The following is a 19,557-nucleotide window of genomic DNA, read 5'->3' as shown; positions in this document are numbered from 1 at the left end:
CAGTGCGGATCTCGGGGCTGTCAGGGGCACAATGTTGTGCTGGATCCGGGAGTTGCTTAGTCAGGGGGCACTGTGTTGGCCGGGGAGGGGGATCCCAGGTGCCTGGTAGGCGGGGCACAATGTGGTGGCCTTCGGTGTGGTGGGAGCGAACTGGGAAGGAGAAGAGGACTCACGGACTGTCTGTAGGGGGGCACGACGATGGTGGGGGGGAGAGGGGGGATCCAGGCGTGCCTGTAAGGGGGAGCTATGGGGATGTCGTGGTGGATCCCGGGTGCCTATAGGGGAACGCTGTGGTGGTGTGTGGTGAGCCCGGGTGCCTGTAGGGAACTGGTGCTGTGTCGTGTGCTGATCCTGGGAGTGTCATGTAGGGACGCTGGTGTGTGTGTGTGGCATCCCGGGTCGCTGTGGGGCGCTGTGGTGTGGATCTCTCCGGCCGGCTGCCTTAGGGGCCCGGCGCTGTGTGATGTGTGCGTGATGTGAGGAAGAGAGGATCCCAGGGTGCTGTAGGGGCACTGTGTGTGTTGTGGATCCCGGGTGCTTGTAGGGGCACGGTGTTGTGCTGTGGGAACCGGGTGCTTCGTAGACGGGGAACCGCGTGTATGCCCTGATCCTTCCGGGTGCCTATAGGGAAGAGCGCCCAGCTGTGTGAGCCTGACCCAGTGCTAGAGTGCACTACCCCCAGACCCGACGGAAATCGCTGCTGCTGGTGCGTGTGAGGAGCCGGAGCGGATCGGCAGGACGGACACAAGCGACGGGTTACTGGGCTGGTCAGAGAGCGCGGCTTATGTAGCTCACCCCTCCGGGAGGGCGGGGGTGAGGGTCCCAGACTTTCCTGATGCCCCCTTGGTTCACCCCGCAAGGCTCCCTCAATGGACTGAATGAATGCAAGATCGCGCCAGAGATTAGGCACACCCTGTACAAATTGCCAGCCCCTCTGCCCTCCGAGCGTCAACACCCAATAGCTCAGCTACCTCCGGGACCGCAGGCCAAGAGCGACAGGCTGAGCTCCGCAGGGCAACAGACACATAATACTCCACTCAGGTCAGCTGAACATGATTGCCCCAGCACGTGAGCCCCCCACAAGCCCCCTCCATAGCCGTTCCAGAGTCCAACAACCCACATGACCAATTTCTCCACGAACACCCCCCCTCGGAGGCTCTCGACCCTCCCTGGCGTCCCTGGACACATCCTCCAGGAGGGATCACTCTCAATACCCCACACAGCCTTCCAGTCCCTCCTGCGTCCTATCGCATCCAGGGGACCCCTAACTAAGTCGCCGAGAGACCCCCATCCAACGACACCTAGCTCATCACCCGCCAATGCGCCAATCCCCCCTCCCTGGGTACACTCAAGACCCGCTCCCGAATCGCCCAAAGCCGGCGTCCTGAAATCCTGGGGTCCAACCCACTACTTACCAGGCCCTAGCCTGGGGTGACCCACTAGCGCACGGCAGGCAGGACATCCTCAGACCTTGGGTAAGTAGGCTGGCCAGGCGCACCCCAGAAGCCTCTCTCCTGATGCACCACCCCAAGACGTTTTCGCCCCCCCAGGCAGGAGTGCAAGGCGAGGCCCGGCAGAAGAAGGACTGAGAGGGTCTCAGGTCCGTCTCACATCTCGGCGCCAGGCTGGAAGGATGGGGGGTGGATCGAGGCTCGCCAATCGGGGGGCGCACAGGACCACTCGCCGCCCAGTGAAGCCCCGGCTTGCCGTCCCGCCAGATCCGCCGATTTGCATCTCCATCGGCTCCCGTCACGAAGAGCATGGATGTGCCGAGCTGGGCTCTGATCACACATGGAGCGCGGCGCGCGCGCTCGGGCGAAGGTGGGAGCGTGGAGCGGCACACACACAGCGCCCCCTACAGACACCCCAGGATCCACATACACACACACACACACAGCGCCCCCTACAGGCACCCCAGGATCCACACACACACACAGAGCGTTCCCTATAGGCACCCCGGGATCCACACACACAGCGCCCCCTACAGGCACCCCAGGATCCACACACACACACATAGCGCCCCCTACAGGCACCCTGGGATCCCCCCTCCCCCCCACACAGTGCCCCCTACAGGCACCCTGGGATCCACACACACAGTGCCCCCTAAAGGCACCCCGGGATCCACACACACACACACACATAGCGCCCCTTACAGGCACCCTGGGATCCCCCTCCTCACACACACACACACAGCGCCCCCTACAGGCACCCCAGAATCCACACACACACACACAGCACCCCCTACAGGCACCCTGGGATACACACACACACACATAGCGCCCCCTACAGGCACCCTGGGATTCCCCTCCCCCTACTGCCCTCTACAGGCACCCCGGGATCCTCCTCCCCACCCCCCACACAAACACACACAGTGCCCCCTAAAGGCACCCCGGGATCCACACACACACACACATAGCGCCCCTTACAGGCACCCTGGGATCCCCCTCCTCACACACACACACAGTGCCCCCTACAGGCACCCTGGGATACACACACACACACACACACACCCCGCCCCCTACAGGCACCCCTGGATCCACATACACACACAGAGCACCCCCTACAGGCACCCTGGGATACACACACACGGCGCCCCCCAGAGGCACCCCGGGATCCCCCTCCCCCCTCACACAGTGCCCCCTACAGGCACCCCAGGATACACACACACACACACAGCGCCCCTTACAGGCACCCTGGGATCCTCCCGCCCACACACAAAGACACACAGTGCCCCCTACAGGCACCCCAGGATCCACCCCCCCACACACACAGTGCCCCCCTACAGGCACCCTGGGATACACACACACACAGATAGCTCCCCCTACAGGCACCCCGGGATATATACACACACACACAGTGCCCCCTCCAGGTACCCCGGGATACACACACACACACACAGCTCCCCCCTACAGGCATCCTGGGATCCACACTCACACATTGCCCCCTACAGGCACCCCGGGATTTACCCCCACACACAGCACCCCCTACAGACACCCTGGGATCCCCCCCACACACACACAGCACCCCCCCTACAGGCATCCCAGATACACACACACAGCACTCCCTACAGGCACCCCAGGATACAGACACACAGTGCCCCCTACAGGCACCCTGGGATCCACACACATACACACAGTGCCCCCTACAGGCACTCCGGGATACACACATACACACAAAGCACTTCCTACAGGCACCCCAGGCTAAACACACAGAGCCCCCTACGGGCACCCCAGGATACACACACACACTGCTCCCTACTGGGACCCCGTGATCCACACATACACACAGAGCACCCCCTACAGGCACCTTGGGATCCACACACTGTGACGGAGCAGGGGGAGGGGCGGATGGATGTGGGAATGTTGCAGGGGAGTTACATTGGAGATGGGGCACTTCCCTTGCAGGAAGCTCCCTGAGCTGTAACCTGAGCCAGGAGAGGGGTTGGGAGAAGCAACACCTGCCCTGGAGACTGAACAAAGGGAGGAGGAGCAGTGGGGAGGGGGGAGAGAGCTGCTGGAGGAAGTTTTGTTTTCAGTTTTAGGCTGGGGGGTGCAACGCATGGAACCCCAAGCTGGGGTCTAAGCTCCCTGAATCCCCAGAAGGACTTGGTTGAAGGGTCCTGGTTGTACCTACAAGCCCTGCTTGGGACTGTGTTCCTGTCGTCTAATAAACCTGCTGTGTTACTGGCTGGCTGAGAGTCAGGGTCAATCTCAGGAAGAGGGGTGCAGGGCCCTGACTTCCCTACACTCCATCACACACACACACACACACACACACAGCGCCCCCCCCGTGACAAGACAGGCACAGCTAGATACTGAACACAGCACAGAGACACGAGCCCCGAGCACCCTCAAATCAATATCCATCGTCACAGCAAGGCAGCAGGACAGTATGCACAGACATACTACATCTCCCGAAAGAGCACACTAGGATATCCACTCACCGGCACACGCCATACTGGCAGAGCGCACTCCCGGCTTGAAACATAAGAGCAACTTCAAGGAAATGGCAACGCCTCTAGCACACCGAGCATGAGACAGGACCAGCCTGCCAGGATTACAACAAAAGGGAGCAACCACAACCCAAAAAAAGTGCGACCCTGTAAGACTTTCGTGGGTAGAATGCGAGGCACGGCGGACAAACCACACACCCAAACAAAAGCACAGCGAGGTTTTCGCCAAGGTGGGCGTTAGGACCCCCCCGAAGGCTGGGCGCTCAAGGGAGGCTCTGGCCAGGATATCACCCTCCCTCACTATAAGGAACCGGGGGTAGGGATACTGAGAGGTTTGAAAGACCAAACTAGTTGGAAGGAAAAAAGCCAGAAAACCCAGAAAAGTCAAAGTGAGTATACACTGTTTACAGATGACTCCGGACAGCTTTGCAGTATACACAAGGGGTCAACATCTTAACCCACTGGGGCTAAGGGAGAAAAGAGTCACCAACCAAATTCAACATTCATAAAGAAGGCGGAACGCTAAAAGACCCCTCTCTACACGCCGCCACACTCTGGTAGTAAATCAATAGGGGGCGGAGCTGCTCACACTGTCCGTAAACAGCCCCACCATGTAACCCATAAGTGGCCTGCAAACTTAGCACCACAGAGTACGCAGTGCTCAACGTCGCTCCTACAGGCAAAGGAAAAACCAGGCCACTGACACCTAGCGGCCCAAAGATGTATAGACTGCTGCACTGTCCTTTGAGCTGGCCAAAGTTCCCTGCCCAAGGTGAGGTACAGCACAGGTAACTACTCAAACCGGGCATCTGGCCAAACTCGGCAGAAATGTTGAGCACGGGAATACAATGCCCAGTTCAACATGACGAGACCCACAGCTCAGCCTGCGCATGCTGTCAAATCAGGTGGCTGGTGGGGGGGAGATGATAAACCAGCCACTCGCTCCGTGGAGGAAGGCCCTCAGCCCACAACTGCGAGGCGGGCACGCAAGGGGCAGAGGGAGATAATACCATGACTAGGCGCAACGGACCAAAACACAAGGGCACCCAAAACGGGGGGTCCACTGCTCCAAGTTAGCAGAGATAACCTACAGGCACCGGAATTTACCCCCACATACAGCACCCCTACAGACACCTGGGATCCCCCCACACACACACAGCACCCCCTACAGGCATCCAGATACACCACACAGGCACTCCTACAGGCACCCCAGGATACAGACACACCAGTGCCCCACAGGCACCCTGGGATCCACACTACATACACACAGTGCCCCCTACAGGCACCCGGGATACACACATACACACAAGCACTTCTAAAGGCACCCCAGGCTAAACACACAGACCCTACGGGCACCCCAGGATAACACACACACATGCTCCCACTGGGACCCGTGATCCAGACATACACACAGAGCACCGCCCTACAGTACCTTGGGATCCACACACTGTGACGGAGCAGGGAGGGGCATGGATGTGGGAATGTGCGCAGGGGAGTTACATTGGAGATGGGCACTCGCTTGCAGGAGCTCCTGAGCTGTAACCTGAGCAGGAGAGGGGTTGGAGAAAGCAACACCTGCCCTGGAGAAACTGACAACGGCAGGAGGAGCAGTGGGAGAGGGGAGAAGCTGCTGGAGGAAGTTTTGTTTTCAGTTTCAGGCTGGGGGGTGCAACGCATGGAACCCCAAGCGGGTCTAGCTCCCTGAACCCCAGAAGGACTTGGTTGAAAGGGTCTGGTGTGTACCTACAAGCCTGGCTGTGGCCTGTGTTTCCTGGTCGTCAGATAACATCACTGCTGTGTTACTGGCTGGCTGAGAGTCAAGCGGGTAAATTCAGGAAGGGGTGCCGGGCCTGCTTCCGCTACACTCCTCCACACCCACGACACACACACACACTAGCGCCCTACAGCACCAGGAGCTCCACACACAGCATCCCCTACACGCACTCCAGGATCACAACAATAGTGCCCCCTATTGCCCCCTGGTGATGCCAGAAGCATAAACACAGATCCTGGGGTGGAAGAATGATCCAAGCCACCCTACCATCCCTGAGCCCATCACCTGCTACGAGCCGCGCACAGCTCCAGGTCAGCTAGGCGCTGTCCTCCTCGTGTTCTGCGTAACATCTCTGCTCTCCAACATGGGGCAGATCCTGTCAGCAGCAGCCTGCGCCTGCTCCCCTCGATGGTGTGGGCTGGGCACCCTACTGGGCAAGCCATCTCGCTGCCTGGTTACCAAGGACTCGTTACCAGGGGCCATAGGCCAGTGTCACCAGGGGAGCCGTTACAGGGATGATTTGCAGGGGTGTTGTGATCAGGGTGATGCTCTGGACAAACCTGGAAACATTGCCCTGGGTGCGCAGATCCCACACCCTAAACTGGGTGCTGACCCTCCCACCGGGGATGCTGGAAGCGGTGTGTCTTCACGGACCCTGCTCAGACGCCCACACACTGTTACACTTCCAGCAAGACCTGGTCTTCGACCCGGGCTCTGGCGAGCATTTGTGAGTGGCAGATCTGGCGGATGAGGGCAGAGGAAACCATAGAGAACGGGGAAAGCTGTGGAACTGCGGTGCAGGGCAGGGGGCTCCGTCAGCCCAGGGAGACCCCCCGAAACTCCACACTCAGCTGCCCCCGCCACACCCAGGCGGCAGGTTATATGGCTAAGGTGCTTAGCACAGGAATTTCAGGTGGGGGCTCGCTCCACATTTAGAGCTGGTTTCTCACCTGGCCCTGCCTGGAGCGGGCCTGCCCCGCCCGCCTCGGAGCTTCCCTGCCTGAAGAAAACCAGCTGGTCGGTCTCTCCCTTGCTTGTGCTGCTTCTCCTAAGGCTACAGAGATCAGCAGCCGGCAGCCTCTTGGAGCACGGGAGTGGGAAGAGGGAGAGAGGAGGGGAAAGGAGCCACATGGCTTGAGAGCTGTCTCCCCCTGCCCCATACCCACCACAGGGAGCGAATGGGCTTTCTGGACCTGAGAGAGTCTTAGGAGCATGTGCAGTGACCGTCGTGCAGAGTGAGTGTGCTGCCGGCGCGGGGGGGTGGAGGAGAGGGCTCCTTCCTGGAGCTTGCTGCTGCCAGTGCCGGGGGGAGAGGTCTCTCGCCTAGCCTGGGGAAGCCTGTCTGCACCCCAAGTTCTTTCCCAGCCCTGTCCCACCCCAGAGCCTGTGCCCAAGCACCCAACCTGAGCACCCTCCTGCACTGTGAACCCCTCATCCCCAGCCCCATCCAGAGCCCTTATTTGAGGGAAAACGTGCAACTAAATTTGGTGGTCAGTTTGGAGTATCACTGTGTTAGCACAATATTTGATTATCTTACACCTCTTAAGTATATACTAGTCGTATACAGGTGTTACAAAGTGGAATGTTCTTAATGTTTTCTCTGAATACAGTGTGGGTGCCCTCAGTTCCCTAAGCATTTCTCAAGATCTAGATGTGGCTGGGGTCTAAGCTCCCTGAATCCCCAGAAGGACTTGGTTGAAGGGTCCTGGTTGTACCTACAAGCCCTGCTTGGGACTGTGTTCCTGTCGTCTAATAAACCTGCTGTGTTACTGGCTGGCTGAGAGTCAGGGTCAATCTCAGGAAGAGGGGTGCAGGGCCCTGACTTCCCTACACTCCATCACACACACACACACACACACACACAGCGCCCCCTACAGGCACCAGGAGCTCCACACACAGCACCCCCTACAGGCACTCCAGGATCCACACACACATAGTGCCCCCTATAGGCCCCCTGGGATCCCAGACATACACAGATCCTGGGGTGGAAGAATGATCCCAAGCCCCCTACCATCCCTGAGCCCATCACCTGCTACGAGCCGCACAGCTCCAGGGCTCAGTGGGGCGCTGTCCTCCTCCGTGTTCTCGTAACACTCGCTGTCTGCCAACATGGGGGGCAGATCCCTGTCAGCAGCAGCCTGCGCCTGCTCCCCTCCGATGGGCTGTGGGGCTGGGGCACCCTACTGGGGCAAGCCTCTCGGCTGCCTGGAGTTACCAGGGATCTCGTTACCGGGGCCATAGGCCAGTGTCACCAGGGGAGCCGTTACCAGGGTGATGAATGGTTGCAGGGGTGTTGTTATCAGGGTGATGCTCTGGACAAACCTGGGAAACCATTGCCCTGGGTGCGCAGATCCCCACCCACCCCTAAACCCTGGGGTGATGGGCCCTCCCACCCTGGGGGATGCCTGGGAGCAGGGTGTGACCTCCGGGCAGCCCCCTGCCAGCACCGCACACTGTTACCTTCAGAGACCTGGTCTTCGGCCCCGGGGCTCTGGCGAGCATTTGTGTAGTGGGCAGCATCTGGGGACCGGGATGAGGGAGACCAGTAAGAGATACGGGGGAAAGCTGTGGAACTGGGGGTGCAGGGCAGGGGGCTCCGTCAGCCCAGGGGAGACCCCCCGAAACTCCACACTCAGCTCTGCCCCCCGCCACACCCAGGGGCGGCAGGTTATATGGGCTCAAGGTGCTTGAGCACCAGGAATATTCAAGGCTGGGGGCTGCGCTCCACCATTTGGAGCTGGTTTCTCACCTGGCCCTGCCTGGAGCGGGCCCTGCCCCCGCCCCCGCCTCGGAGCTTCCCTGCCTGAAAGAAAACCAGCTGGTGCGTCTCTCCCTTGCTTGTGCTGCTTCTGCCTAAGGCTACAGAGATCAGCAGCCGGCAGCCTCTTGGAGCACCGGGGGAGGGGAAGAGGGAGAGAGGACGGGGAAGGAGGCACACATGGGCTTGAGAGCTGTCTCCCCCCTGCCCCCAGTACCCACCACAGGGGAGGCGAATGGGCTTTCTGGACCTGAGAGAGTCCTTAGGAGCATGTGCAGTGACCGTCGTGCAGAGTGAGTGTGCTGCCAGGCGCGGGGGGGGTGGGGGAAGAGGAGAGGTCCCTTCCCTGGAGCTTGCTGCTGCCAGTGCCGGGGGGGAGGAGTCCTCTCGCCCTAGCCCTGGGGAAGCCTGTCTGCACCCCAAGTTCCTTATCCCCAGCCCTGTCCCACCCCAGAGCCTGTGCCCCAAGCACCCCAACCCTGAGCACCCTCCTGCACTGTGAACCCCTCATCCCCAGCCCCATCCCAGAGCCCTTATTTGAGGGGAAAAACGTGCAACTTAAATTTGGTGGTCAGTTTGGAGTATCACTGTGTTTAGCACAATATTTGATTATCTTACACCTCTTAAAGTATATAACTAGTCGTATACAGGTGTTACAAAGTGGGAATGTTCTTAATGTTTTCTCTGAATACTGTGTGGGTGCCTCAGTTTCCCCTAAGCATTTCTCAAGGATCTAGATGGTGGGATAAGGGTGTGTGATTGTTGTAGAGCCCTAGAGGGCCAGTGTGATGCCATCTGCACAGAGAATGGCCGAGACCCTGTCTCCTGGCAACTGATGGCCTGGGCCACTCTCCTGCAAGGTGCCAACTGAAGGTGTTGGAGAACAAAGAGATCAGGTGGCCTTCAGTGCCTGTGCAGACTTCCGAGAAGCGCATGGTGTGGAAGAGGATGCTGGGATGCTTTGGAACTACTCCATACAAAGCCAGTCAGGAATCTAGGGGAGCCTCCTCTCTCTGAGCATGCAGGGCAAGAAGCTTACACCTTCCTGGGTCTGACCTCGGAGCATTCAGCATGCCCTTCCACACTGTGCGCTTTCTGCAGCGAGTCTGCCCAGGCAGGTCCTGGGGCAACCACAGGTCCCTGCACCCCAACTCTGCAGTCAGACGTGACTCTCAGCCAGCCAGTAAAACAGGTGGTTTATTAGACGACAGGATCACAGTCTAAACAGAGCTTGTAGGTACGGAAAACAGGACCCCTCAGTCAGATCCATCTTGGAGGGTGGGGAGCCTAGACCCAAATTCTGGGCTTCTCCCCATTTCCCCAGCCAGCTCCAAACTGACACTCCCTCCTTTGGCCTTTGTGTCTCTTCCGAACAAGGAGGCCACCTGATCTCTTTGTCCCCAACACCTTCAGTGCGCACCTTGCAGGGGAAACTGAGGTACCCACACAGTATTCAGAGAAAACATTAAGAACATTTCCACTTTGTTGCAACAGCTGCAACAAAATATAATACCGTATATTGAAGCAAGCAAGTGCTGCTTCTGACTTTACACTTTTAATTGACCCTTGTAATCTTGTGGTGCCAACGCATTGTAGCTTCATTTTATATTGGCTTACAGGGCAGGAGTGGGGGGGCACCACCATTTTGGGCACCACCAAAAATTATACAAATCTGCCGCCTAGGGCCACACCACAGCCTCAGCCCTCCCCGCCCCAAGATCCTGCTCTCAGCCCTGCCCCCCATTCCCCAGCCAGGACCCAACTCTCAGCCCTGCCCCCCCCCCATTCCCCAGCCAGGACCCCGCTCTCAGCCCTGCTCCACCATTCCCCACTCAGGACCCCGCTCTCAGCCCTGCCCCCTCTTCCCCAGCCAGGACCCCACTGTCAGCCCTGCCCCTCCATTCCCCACTCAGGACCCCACTGTCAGCCCTGCCCCCCATTCCCCAGCCAGGACCCCACTCTAAGCCCTGCCCCGCCCCCTTCCCCACCCACGACCCCACTCTCAGGTCTGCCCCTCCATTCCCCACTCAGGACCCCGCTCTCAGCCCTGCCCCCCCTGCCCCAGCCAGGATCCCCTCTCAGATCTGCCCCCCTCATTCCCCAGCCAGGACCCTGCTTTCAGCCCTGCCCCCCCTTCCCCACCCACAACCCCACTCTCAGCCCTGCCCCCCATCCAAGTCCCCCATTACCTGAAGCCCAGTTGCCTCCTGCTCTGTTCTCCTCCAGACTGTTCTCGTAGCAGGCGCCATCTGGGGGAAGGACAGGAGGGCGTCAGGGGAATGGGACACGGGGCCTCTCCCCTCTAGGGAGCACCGTCTCCCATCTGGCCCCAGGGCAGGATTGGCTGGCTCTGGGGGTCAGGGAATGGGATATGGGGCCTCTCCCATCTAGGGGGCGCCGTCTCCCATCCAGCCCCAGGGCAGGGATTGGCTGGCTATGGGGGTCGGGGAATAGGATATGGAGCCTTTCCCCTCTAGGGAGCACCGTCTCCCATCTGGCCCCAGGGCAGGATTGGCTGGCTCTGGGGGTCAGGGAATGGGATATGGGGCCTCTCCCATCTAGGGGGCGCCGTCTCCCATCCAGCCCCAGGGCAGGGATTGGCTGGCTATGGGGGTCGGGGAATAGGATATGGAGCCTTTCCCCTCTAGGGAGCACCGTCTCCCATCTGGCCCCAGGGCAGGATTGGCTGGCTCTGGGGGTCGGGGAATGGGATATGGAGCCTTTCCCCTCTAGGGGGTGCCGTCTCCCATCTGGCCCCAGGGCAGGGATTGGCTGGCTTTGGGGGTCGGGGAATGGGATATGGGGCCTTTCCCCTCTAGGGGGCGCCGTCTCCCATCCGGCCCCAGGGCAGGGATTGGCTGGCTTTGGGGGTCGGGGAATGGGATATGGGGCCTCTCCCATCTAGGGGGCACCGTCTCCCATCCGGCCCCAGGGCAGGGATTGGCTGGCTCTGGGGGTCGGGGAATGGGATATGGGGCCTTTCCCCTCTAGGGGGCGTCATCTCCCCTCCGGCCCCAGGGCAGGGATTGGCTGGCTCAGGGGATGGGGCATGGGATAGGGGCCCATTCTCCAGGAGGCACCGGCTCCCATCTGGCCCCAGGGCAGGGACTGGCGGGCTCAGGGAGGTCAGTCCCCTCTCATCCCCTGTGCAGTGGGTGGTGCAGGGTAAGAGTGGGGGAGCTGGGAGTGGTTTTGGGGGGGCTGTTACCGCTGAACCCCTTGTCCCCCATACACAATTTCATGTCCCCATTGGTGTTTTCATAGCCATCGCCATCTGGAGCCAAGAGAGAAAAACAGAACAGGTGACCCCAAACAATGGCCCTGGGGGGGCAGCCCGGCCCCTTCCATCACCCTTTCCCATGCCCCCTATCCTGTCCCTCCCAGCACCCTCTCCACCCTATCGCTGCCCTGTCATGCCCCAACACCCCTCTTTAACCCCAGATCCCCGCCTCTCCTGCCCCCCACTCACCCTCGGGTGCTGGTTCTTCCTCACTGTCCGGGTGCTCATACTCCTCCTCATCTATGGGGAGAGGGGGTGTCAATGTGGGTCTTGCGCCCCCTAGTCCCCTTTACTCAGGTCCCTCCCTGTGCTGAGCTGCATCTCTTGCTCCATAGGGCCCTCTGGGGGGGCGGGGGGGGGCAAGTATCCCCTCCTCCATCTCTCTCTGTAGTCCCCCTGCCCCTCCCACCCACTGTACCCCACGCCAATCACTTCCCCTGACTGGCCATCACCCCATTTTGTGGCTCATGAACCCCCTTCCTGGCTCTTCCTGCCTGTGGTTGGCCCCCATTGCTGCCCCCCATCCCGTCTGGGCCCCCATTACCCCCCCTTTTCCCCACTATGTACCCCTGCCCCCTCAGTACCACCCACCCCTCATCTGGCTGTATCCCCATCACACCTGTGACATTCTCTACCTTGGGGGAGTGTCCTGGAATCCCCATACTCCTCATTTGTATATACTGGTGATCTCACACAGAAAGCGCCTTGTAATGTACCGGGGAAAGGTTATGATCTGCTGAGAGTCATTTCTCTATCCACAGATGTGTGTCTTTAGTGCATGTGAAGTTATGAGATTGTGTTATGTGGTTGGCACTGAAAGATGCTGTAAGTTGGGGAATCGCCCAGGTATCAGCTCCCCCAGAGGCAACAGCAAGGAAAGTAACCGATGCCTGGGTGGGTGTCGAACAACCATTACCAGCCATTGTCCAGCAAGGGGGCTAGGATGCAAAGACTCCCCTGCATGAGGCCCCACCGGGGGAACAGCTCAGCCTGACCTGGGGACTCAGCAACGCCCCAGAAAGGCCTGGACTTGTGTGTTCCAAGATGTGACAAAGTGGGGCTGTTCTTAATGTTTCCTCTGAATACATTTCATAGAAAATCAGGGTTGGAAGGGACCTCAGGAGGTATTTAGTCCAACCCCCGCAATTCTGTGTGGGTTCCTCAGTTTCTGGCCAACACTCTGTCTCCTGACAACTAATGGCCAGGCCCTTCCCCCCTGTAAGAGGATGCTAAAGGTGGGGGAGAACAAGAAGGTCAGGTGACCTCCTGGCCCAGGAAAGGAGCTCAGCAGAGAAGGAGCAGCTGGAGGGGGCTTCAGTTTGGAGCTGTCTGGCGATGGGAAGTGAGGGCAGACGTGCGGGTCTGGCTCACTGGACCCCAGAATGGACCCAGCCGAGGGGTCTGGTTCACTGTATCTACAAGCTCTGTTTTAGACCCTGTTCCTGTCATCTAATAAACCTCTGTGTTCCTGGCTGGCTGAGAGTCACGTCTGACTGCAAAGTGGGGGTGCAGGACCCTGTGGCTTCCCCAGGACCTCACCTGGGCGGACTCACTGTGGGAAGTGCACGGAGGGGCAGAGGCTGCTGAATGCTCCAAGGTCAGACCCAGGAGGTGAAGCCATGTGAGCTTCTTGCCCTGCAGACAGTCTGCTCCCAGGGAGAGGAGGCTCCCCAAAGTCCTGCCTGGCTTTGTGGGGAGCAGTTCCAGAGCATCGCCCGGGGACTCCATGACACAAGCACATGGGACTGAGGGTATAAAACAGATACAGGGGCCCCTCGCTGGGCCTTTCTCCTCCCCCCACCTACGCTGCAAGCAACAAGGACACTCTGAAGACTCCAACTGAGGGGACTGGGCCAGGCTTCCAGAGAGAAATCTGTGTACTAGGAACTGCAATATCCAGGGGGGTGAGAAAAACTGTGTAATCTAGTTGTTGCCCAGTCTAATAGGGTTGAGAGGTTAGACTGCAGGCTTATATTTTATTTCTTTTGGTAACTAGCTCTGACTTTTTGCCTATCACTTAATATCACTTAAAATCTCTCTTTTGTAGTCAATACACTTGTTTAACTGTTTATCTTTACCAGTCAGTTTGTGTGAAGGGTTTGGTAAATGTGCTCAGGTTTACAAAGGCTGGTGTATGTCCACTTTCCACTGATGAAGTGGGGAACCAATTAATAAAGTTGCACTGCTCGTCTTGAGCAGGGCAAGACGGTACATTCCTGAGGCACAGTGCTGGGAGCTGGGGGGATCTGGCTGGTGCCTTTCTCTGGGAGCAGTCATGAGTGGCTCTGGGAGCAGTCATACAATCTAGCTGGGTGTGGGGCTCCACATGCAGTCATGCTGAGTGATCACAGCGCCTGGAGGGGTTGCTGCTGGTCACTAGCTAGGCATTGCAAGAGACAGCCCAGGCTAGGGAGAGGACCACGGGAACCCCGTCACACATCCCACCCCAATATGTGCCCCCTATCACTCCCATCCTCCCAGTCTGTTCCTCTGCCCCCTCTCTGCATCCCACTGCTGCAGTGCTTGGAGAGCTGGGTTGGGGTCACCTCAGGGGAGTTCTGATACTCACCCTCTGATTCAACAGTACTGATGGGCCCCTCTGCAGGCAGTGGCCTCCCCTGCCCTCTTGCATCCTGTGCCACGTTCTCATAGGGCACTGCATTTGTCTGCCTGACATCTGGGAACAGGGGGCAGGGTCAGAGCGGGGCCCCCAGAAGACGCACAGTGAGGGAAGGGCAGCATGGGCAGGGGGCGTCACACCAGCTGTCCTGGGCGGGAGCCAGGGGAGGGGAGTCAGTGCAGACAGATGTGGCAACTGGCTATCCCTGGGGTCGAGCCCCACAAGCCCTGGAGCTGGAAAGAAGCAGGGCATCAGCATGCCCCTCCCTGGGCCGACTATGGGGACACAGCCCCCTGGGTGACTGGAGTGAGGGTACACAAGGAGAGAGGGTCTCTGCATTAAGACAATGCCTATGATCCAGTCACATGCTTCAGGGCTGTGGCCTGTCACTTGCAGGGTCAGGAAGGAATTTGCCCCCCCTTTGGCTGGCTGGATTCCCAGTTTCATTTTCCCCTTCCTGTGAAGCACCAGGGACCGGCCGCGCTGGGGAGGTGACACCAGGCAGGCGGGCAGACTCTGAGGGGGGTCAGAGACCCCTCTCCGCACTTGGCTGGTGGGGCTGGCTCCCGTGCTCAGAGACATGCTCATGGTCCTTTGCAGGGTCAGGAAGGATTCTTTCCCCAGGTCAGATTGGCTGGGACACTGGGGGGGCTGTGGGCTGCTGCAGGCGCTGGGGGCACCCCAGGCTCCCCTGTTCTCTGCCTGGGGCCACAACAGCTCATTCTCCTTGGGACTAAACCACTTCAGTGCAACGGGTCCATATGGCGGGGTTACAATGGGCTGTGAACCTCAAGGGGTTAGGCTGATCCAATAGGCTCTTTGGGCCTTGATCCCTATGAAAATAGAGGGGGGGCACTTATCTGGGGGGCAGGCTGTTCCTGTAGAGGGTGGGGAAGCAGGGGGGCAATGGGGTGTGGGGGACAGTCACGAGCTGTGTTTGTAGGGGCAGACTGTTCTTGTGGCAGGCAGGGTGTGTGTTGGGGGGCAAAAGGAGCTGTCTGGGTGTTGGGGGACCCAGTGGAGGCAGGGACCACACACTGAGGGTGTCAGCGGGGGGCAGGATGTTCTTGTGGGGGGCAAGGGCTGGGGGTGCTGGGTAGAAGGTGCTGGGGGGCAGTGGCTTTAGGGGGCTGAGGGGCTGGACAGAAGGTACTGGGGGGCAATGGCTGTTGGGGGGCTGGGGGAGCTGGATAGAAGGTGTTGGGGGCAGTGGCTGTTGGGGGCTGTGGGGGCTGGGTAAAAGGGGGCACTCACCAGTAGTGTCTGCAAGGGGCAGGACATTCCCGTAAGGGGTGTGAGCCCCATTCCCAGTCACCTTGAAAAACCTGGAAATGGAGTAATCATCACCAGGAAATCAGAATCACAAACTCTACACACACACCCCTGCCACTGCCAGGCAGAAACCCTGGCCCACCCTGCCCCCCACCGCTCCCAGAGACCCCACAGACACCGTGTGGGTCAGAGACATCCTGTGCCCGGCTGCCAACACCCCAGAGTCTCCCACCCAGCCAGGGACCCTCCTGCTTCCAGCAGCCCCCTCTCCACAGCCCACACAGATCCCCCTTCCAGCTCCCAGAGATACCCCCATCCCACCCGAGGCACAGACCCCCCTCCCCAGCCCAGGTAGCAAGTTCTCCCCACCCAGGTCACCTCCTGGCTGGATCCATCAGGCGGTTCCTCCTCCTCCTGGTCTGCAGGGCTGGAATCGGACAGCACAGGGCGGTGAGGGGGGCTCAGGGGGGCCAGCCCTCCCTGACCCCAAGACACTCCCCCATTTCCCCCAGTACCCAGTGCTCCTCTCCCATCCAGCCACCTCACTCAGCACCTCTCCCCCCGACGAGTCACTTGCCACACCTTATGCAGCACCCTCCAGCACCCAGCCAGCCCCCCCATCCCGCCCACCCAGCTCCCCTCTAGCACCCAGCCAGCCCCCCCTGCCCCACCCAGCACTTCCCACCCCACTCAGCACCTGTTCCACTCTGCCCCTACCCGACCTCTCCTCCCTATAGCCAGGGTCATCACCCCAGAACTGAAGGTACCATCTGAGGGGGAAAGCGCCCCCCACAGTGGGGACCCCATCCCCAGAGCCCTGAGGGCTGAGCCTAGTCACACCCACCCATCCCACCACACAGAGCGGGCTGGGGGAAGGTCTGCAAGGAGGGTCTGAGACGTGGGTCAGGATTAGGGGTGTCCCAGCCCCCCACTCACCTCGGCGGATCTGGTAGTATCCAAAGAAGGAGGCCAGGCCAATAGCAACGTATCCAAATGCCGCTGCTCCCACGATCCAGGGCTGCCACCCTCCTGGGAAGAGACATCGTCATGGGCCTGGCCATATCCCCCCTGTGTCGCCCCTGCTACTGCCCCCCTGTATCCACCCTCATTAATACTCCCACCCCTTGTGCAGAGACATCATATGGGCCTGGCCTCACCCTCCCATGTCCTCCCCACATCTCCCCCGCTGACGCCCCTGCCCCACCCTCCCCTAATCCCCACCTCCTGGGCAGAGACATCATCACAGGCCTGCCTTACCGCCCACATGTCCTCCCTATATCCGCCTGTTACTGTCCCCTGTACCCACCCCACTAACAGCCCCACCCTGGGCAAGAGACATCGTCACGGCCTGGCCTCACCCCCGCAACTTCTCCCCTGTGTCCCCATTGCTACTGCCCCCTCTGTTTTCCCACCCCACTAATGCCCCCACCCCTGGCCAGAGACATCATCACGGGCCTGAATCACTCCCTTTCCCCCCTGTGTCCCCCCTGCTACTGTCTCTCTGTACCCACCCTCACTAATGCCACCATCCTCCTGGCCAGAGACATTGTCACGGGCCTGGCCTCACCCCCCATATTCCCCCTGTGTCCCCCCCACTACTGTCCCTCTGTACCCACCCCCACTAATGCCCCCACCCCCTGGCCACAGACATCATCACCCTCCTGCCCCACTACCCACCCTAGCCCCCAAGGTCACTCTGCCCCCTACCTGTGTGGGCCGTGACCCCTCCCCCTCGGTCACTCTGCCCCCTACCTGTGTGGACCGTGACCCCTCCCTCCGGTCACTCTGCCTCTTACCTGTGCGGGCTGTGACCCCTTCCCCTGATCACTCTGCCCCCTACCTGTGCGGGTCGTGACCCTCCCCGGCCACTCTGCCCCCTACCTGTGCGGGCCGTGACCTCCAGCTCCACGGCGTGGCTGTGGTTGCCCCGGACACAGAGGTAGGTCCCAGCCTGGTCGAGCGTCACTGCCGGCAGCACCAGGGCTGCCCCCATGCCCAGGGCGAGCTGGAACTTGTAGGTTCCGTAGCGCCGAGCCGCCAGCTCCACCAGCTGCTGCCACGAGATCCCCGGGCCCAGCCGCTTCCAGGCCAGGGAGCCTTGGACCCAGACACCCGGCATGGAGCCATTGCAGGGGAGACGGGCTGTGTCCCCTGCCAGCACCGAGAATGACGGCTCCCCTGCGGGGGACAGGGACACTCAGGGGTGGGACAGGAAGGGCCTGGGGGGTTGTAGGGCAGGAAGGCAGGAGCAGAGGGCAGGAGGCAATCGAGGTGCCGGGGTGTCAGCAGGAACTAGGGTTGCCAGGTGTCCGGTTTTTGACTGGAAAGCCCGGCCGAAAAGGGACCCTGGCAGCACTGGTCAGCACCGCTGACCTGGCCATTAAAAGTCCGATTGGTGTGGGGCTGGCAGGCTCCCTGCCCAGCTTAATGCAGCTCCCAGGAAGCAGCAAAATGTCCCTCGGCTCCAAGGTGCAGGGGCGGCCAAGGGGGCTCCATGCGATACCTCCACCCCAAGCACCAACTCCACAGCTCCCATTGGCTGGGAACTGCGTTCAATGGGAACCGTGGGGACGGTGCCTGCTGGCACGGGCAGCATGCAGACCCCCTGTCCCGTACACCTAGGAGCCGGAGGGACATGCCATCTGCTTCCCCAGAGCTGTTTAATGTCAGCACCACCCGGAGCCTGCACCCCAAACCCCCCCCGCACCCCAACCCCCTGCCCCAGCCCTGAGCCCCCTCCTGCACCCAAACTCCCCCCCAGAGCCACACCCCAACCCTCTGCCCCAGCCCTGAGCCCCCTCCCACACTCATGACCCCTCATTTCTCACCCCACCTGGAGCCCAACCCCTAGCTGGAGCCCTCACCCCATCCCACACCCAACCCACGACCCAGTTTGGAGCCGCCTCCCACTCCAAATCCCTCAGCCCGACTTCCCAGCCTGGAGCCCCTCCTGCACCCCAACCCCTCATCCCTGGCCCCACCCCAAAGCCTGCACCCCCAGCCCTCACCCTCACCCTCCCTTCACCTCAACCCCCTGTCCCAGCCCAGTGAAAATGAGCGAGTGGGTGAGGGTGAGGGAGAGCGAGCAATGGAGAGAGGGGGGAAGGAGTGAGTTTGGGGGTTTCAGAGAGGGGGCAGGGGGTGGGACAAGGATGTTCAGTTTTCTGCAACTCTACTCGGGGGCACAGCAGGGTCCCTCACCTCCCAGGTGCAGGTGCACAGTCCAGTTCTGGTTCCTGGCCTGACATCGGTACTGCCCAGCATCCCCTGATTCCAGCCTCTCGATGAGCAGGGCACTGCTGTTGGGCCGGTGCCGAGGGCCAGCGCGGTCAAACTGGTAGGTCCTGTTGTTTGCATCCCTGAACCAGTCCACAGCAGTGGCATTTCCTGCGGCACAGGGGAGCACGACCTGCCCCCCGTGGGTCCCAGAGATGTAGTGCTCCCCTGGCAGGGATGAGAGTGAGCTCAGACCACAGCCCAGCCCCGTGTCCACCCCAGTCTCTGCCCTCTGGATCAGCCCCCAGGTCCCCTACCTCCTCCTGGAGCTGGAGGAGCAGAGGCTAACTGAAAACATGAGCTGGAGGAGAGGTGGGGCAAGAGGACCTGCCATGAGATAAGTGGGGAGGGACCCCGAAGCAGGGGCGGCTCTAGGCACCAGCAAAGCAAGCACGTGCTTGGGGCAGCCCATTTGCAGGGGCGGCAAGGAACCAGCATGGGAGCTGAGAACCAACAGGGGGCCCTGGGAGCTGTAGTTCCTTGGTTAGCTCCCTGCCTAGAGAGCCAGCCCTGGAGCAGAGAAAGAACTACATTTCCCAGCATTCCCTTGGCCACCACCAACTGGAAAGGGAGGGGTAGGGAGTGAGGTAGCTGAGACCTCATGCTGCAGCCTGCTGTGAATGGA

General features: G+C 60.3%; 1 protein-coding gene across 1 annotated transcript in view; it reads right to left on the bottom strand.

The window, feature by feature from the left end:
• Window positions 1-19,557, bottom strand: part of CD19 (CD19 molecule) — a 31,317-nt gene that overhangs the window by 4,935 nt on the left and 6,825 nt on the right. Inside the window, 11 exon segments of the mRNA XM_075064667.1 lie at window positions 7,699-7,827; window positions 8,187-8,246; window positions 10,674-10,733; window positions 11,693-11,758; window positions 11,954-12,004; window positions 14,334-14,441; window positions 15,639-15,709; window positions 16,035-16,083; window positions 16,593-16,685; window positions 17,538-17,834; window positions 18,858-19,100. Coding sequence (XP_074920768.1) covers window positions 7,699-7,827; window positions 8,187-8,246; window positions 10,674-10,733; window positions 11,693-11,758; window positions 11,954-12,004; window positions 14,334-14,441; window positions 15,639-15,709; window positions 16,035-16,083; window positions 16,593-16,685; window positions 17,538-17,834; window positions 18,858-19,100 — 1,227 coding nt within the window.

This window comes from Chelonoidis abingdonii, chromosome 4 (genome assembly GCF_003597395.2).
Source record: "Chelonoidis abingdonii isolate Lonesome George chromosome 4, CheloAbing_2.0, whole genome shotgun sequence".
NCBI classification, from domain to species: Eukaryota; Metazoa; Chordata; order Testudines; family Testudinidae; genus Chelonoidis; species Chelonoidis abingdonii.
This window is presented reverse-complemented; position numbering and strand designations above follow the sequence as displayed.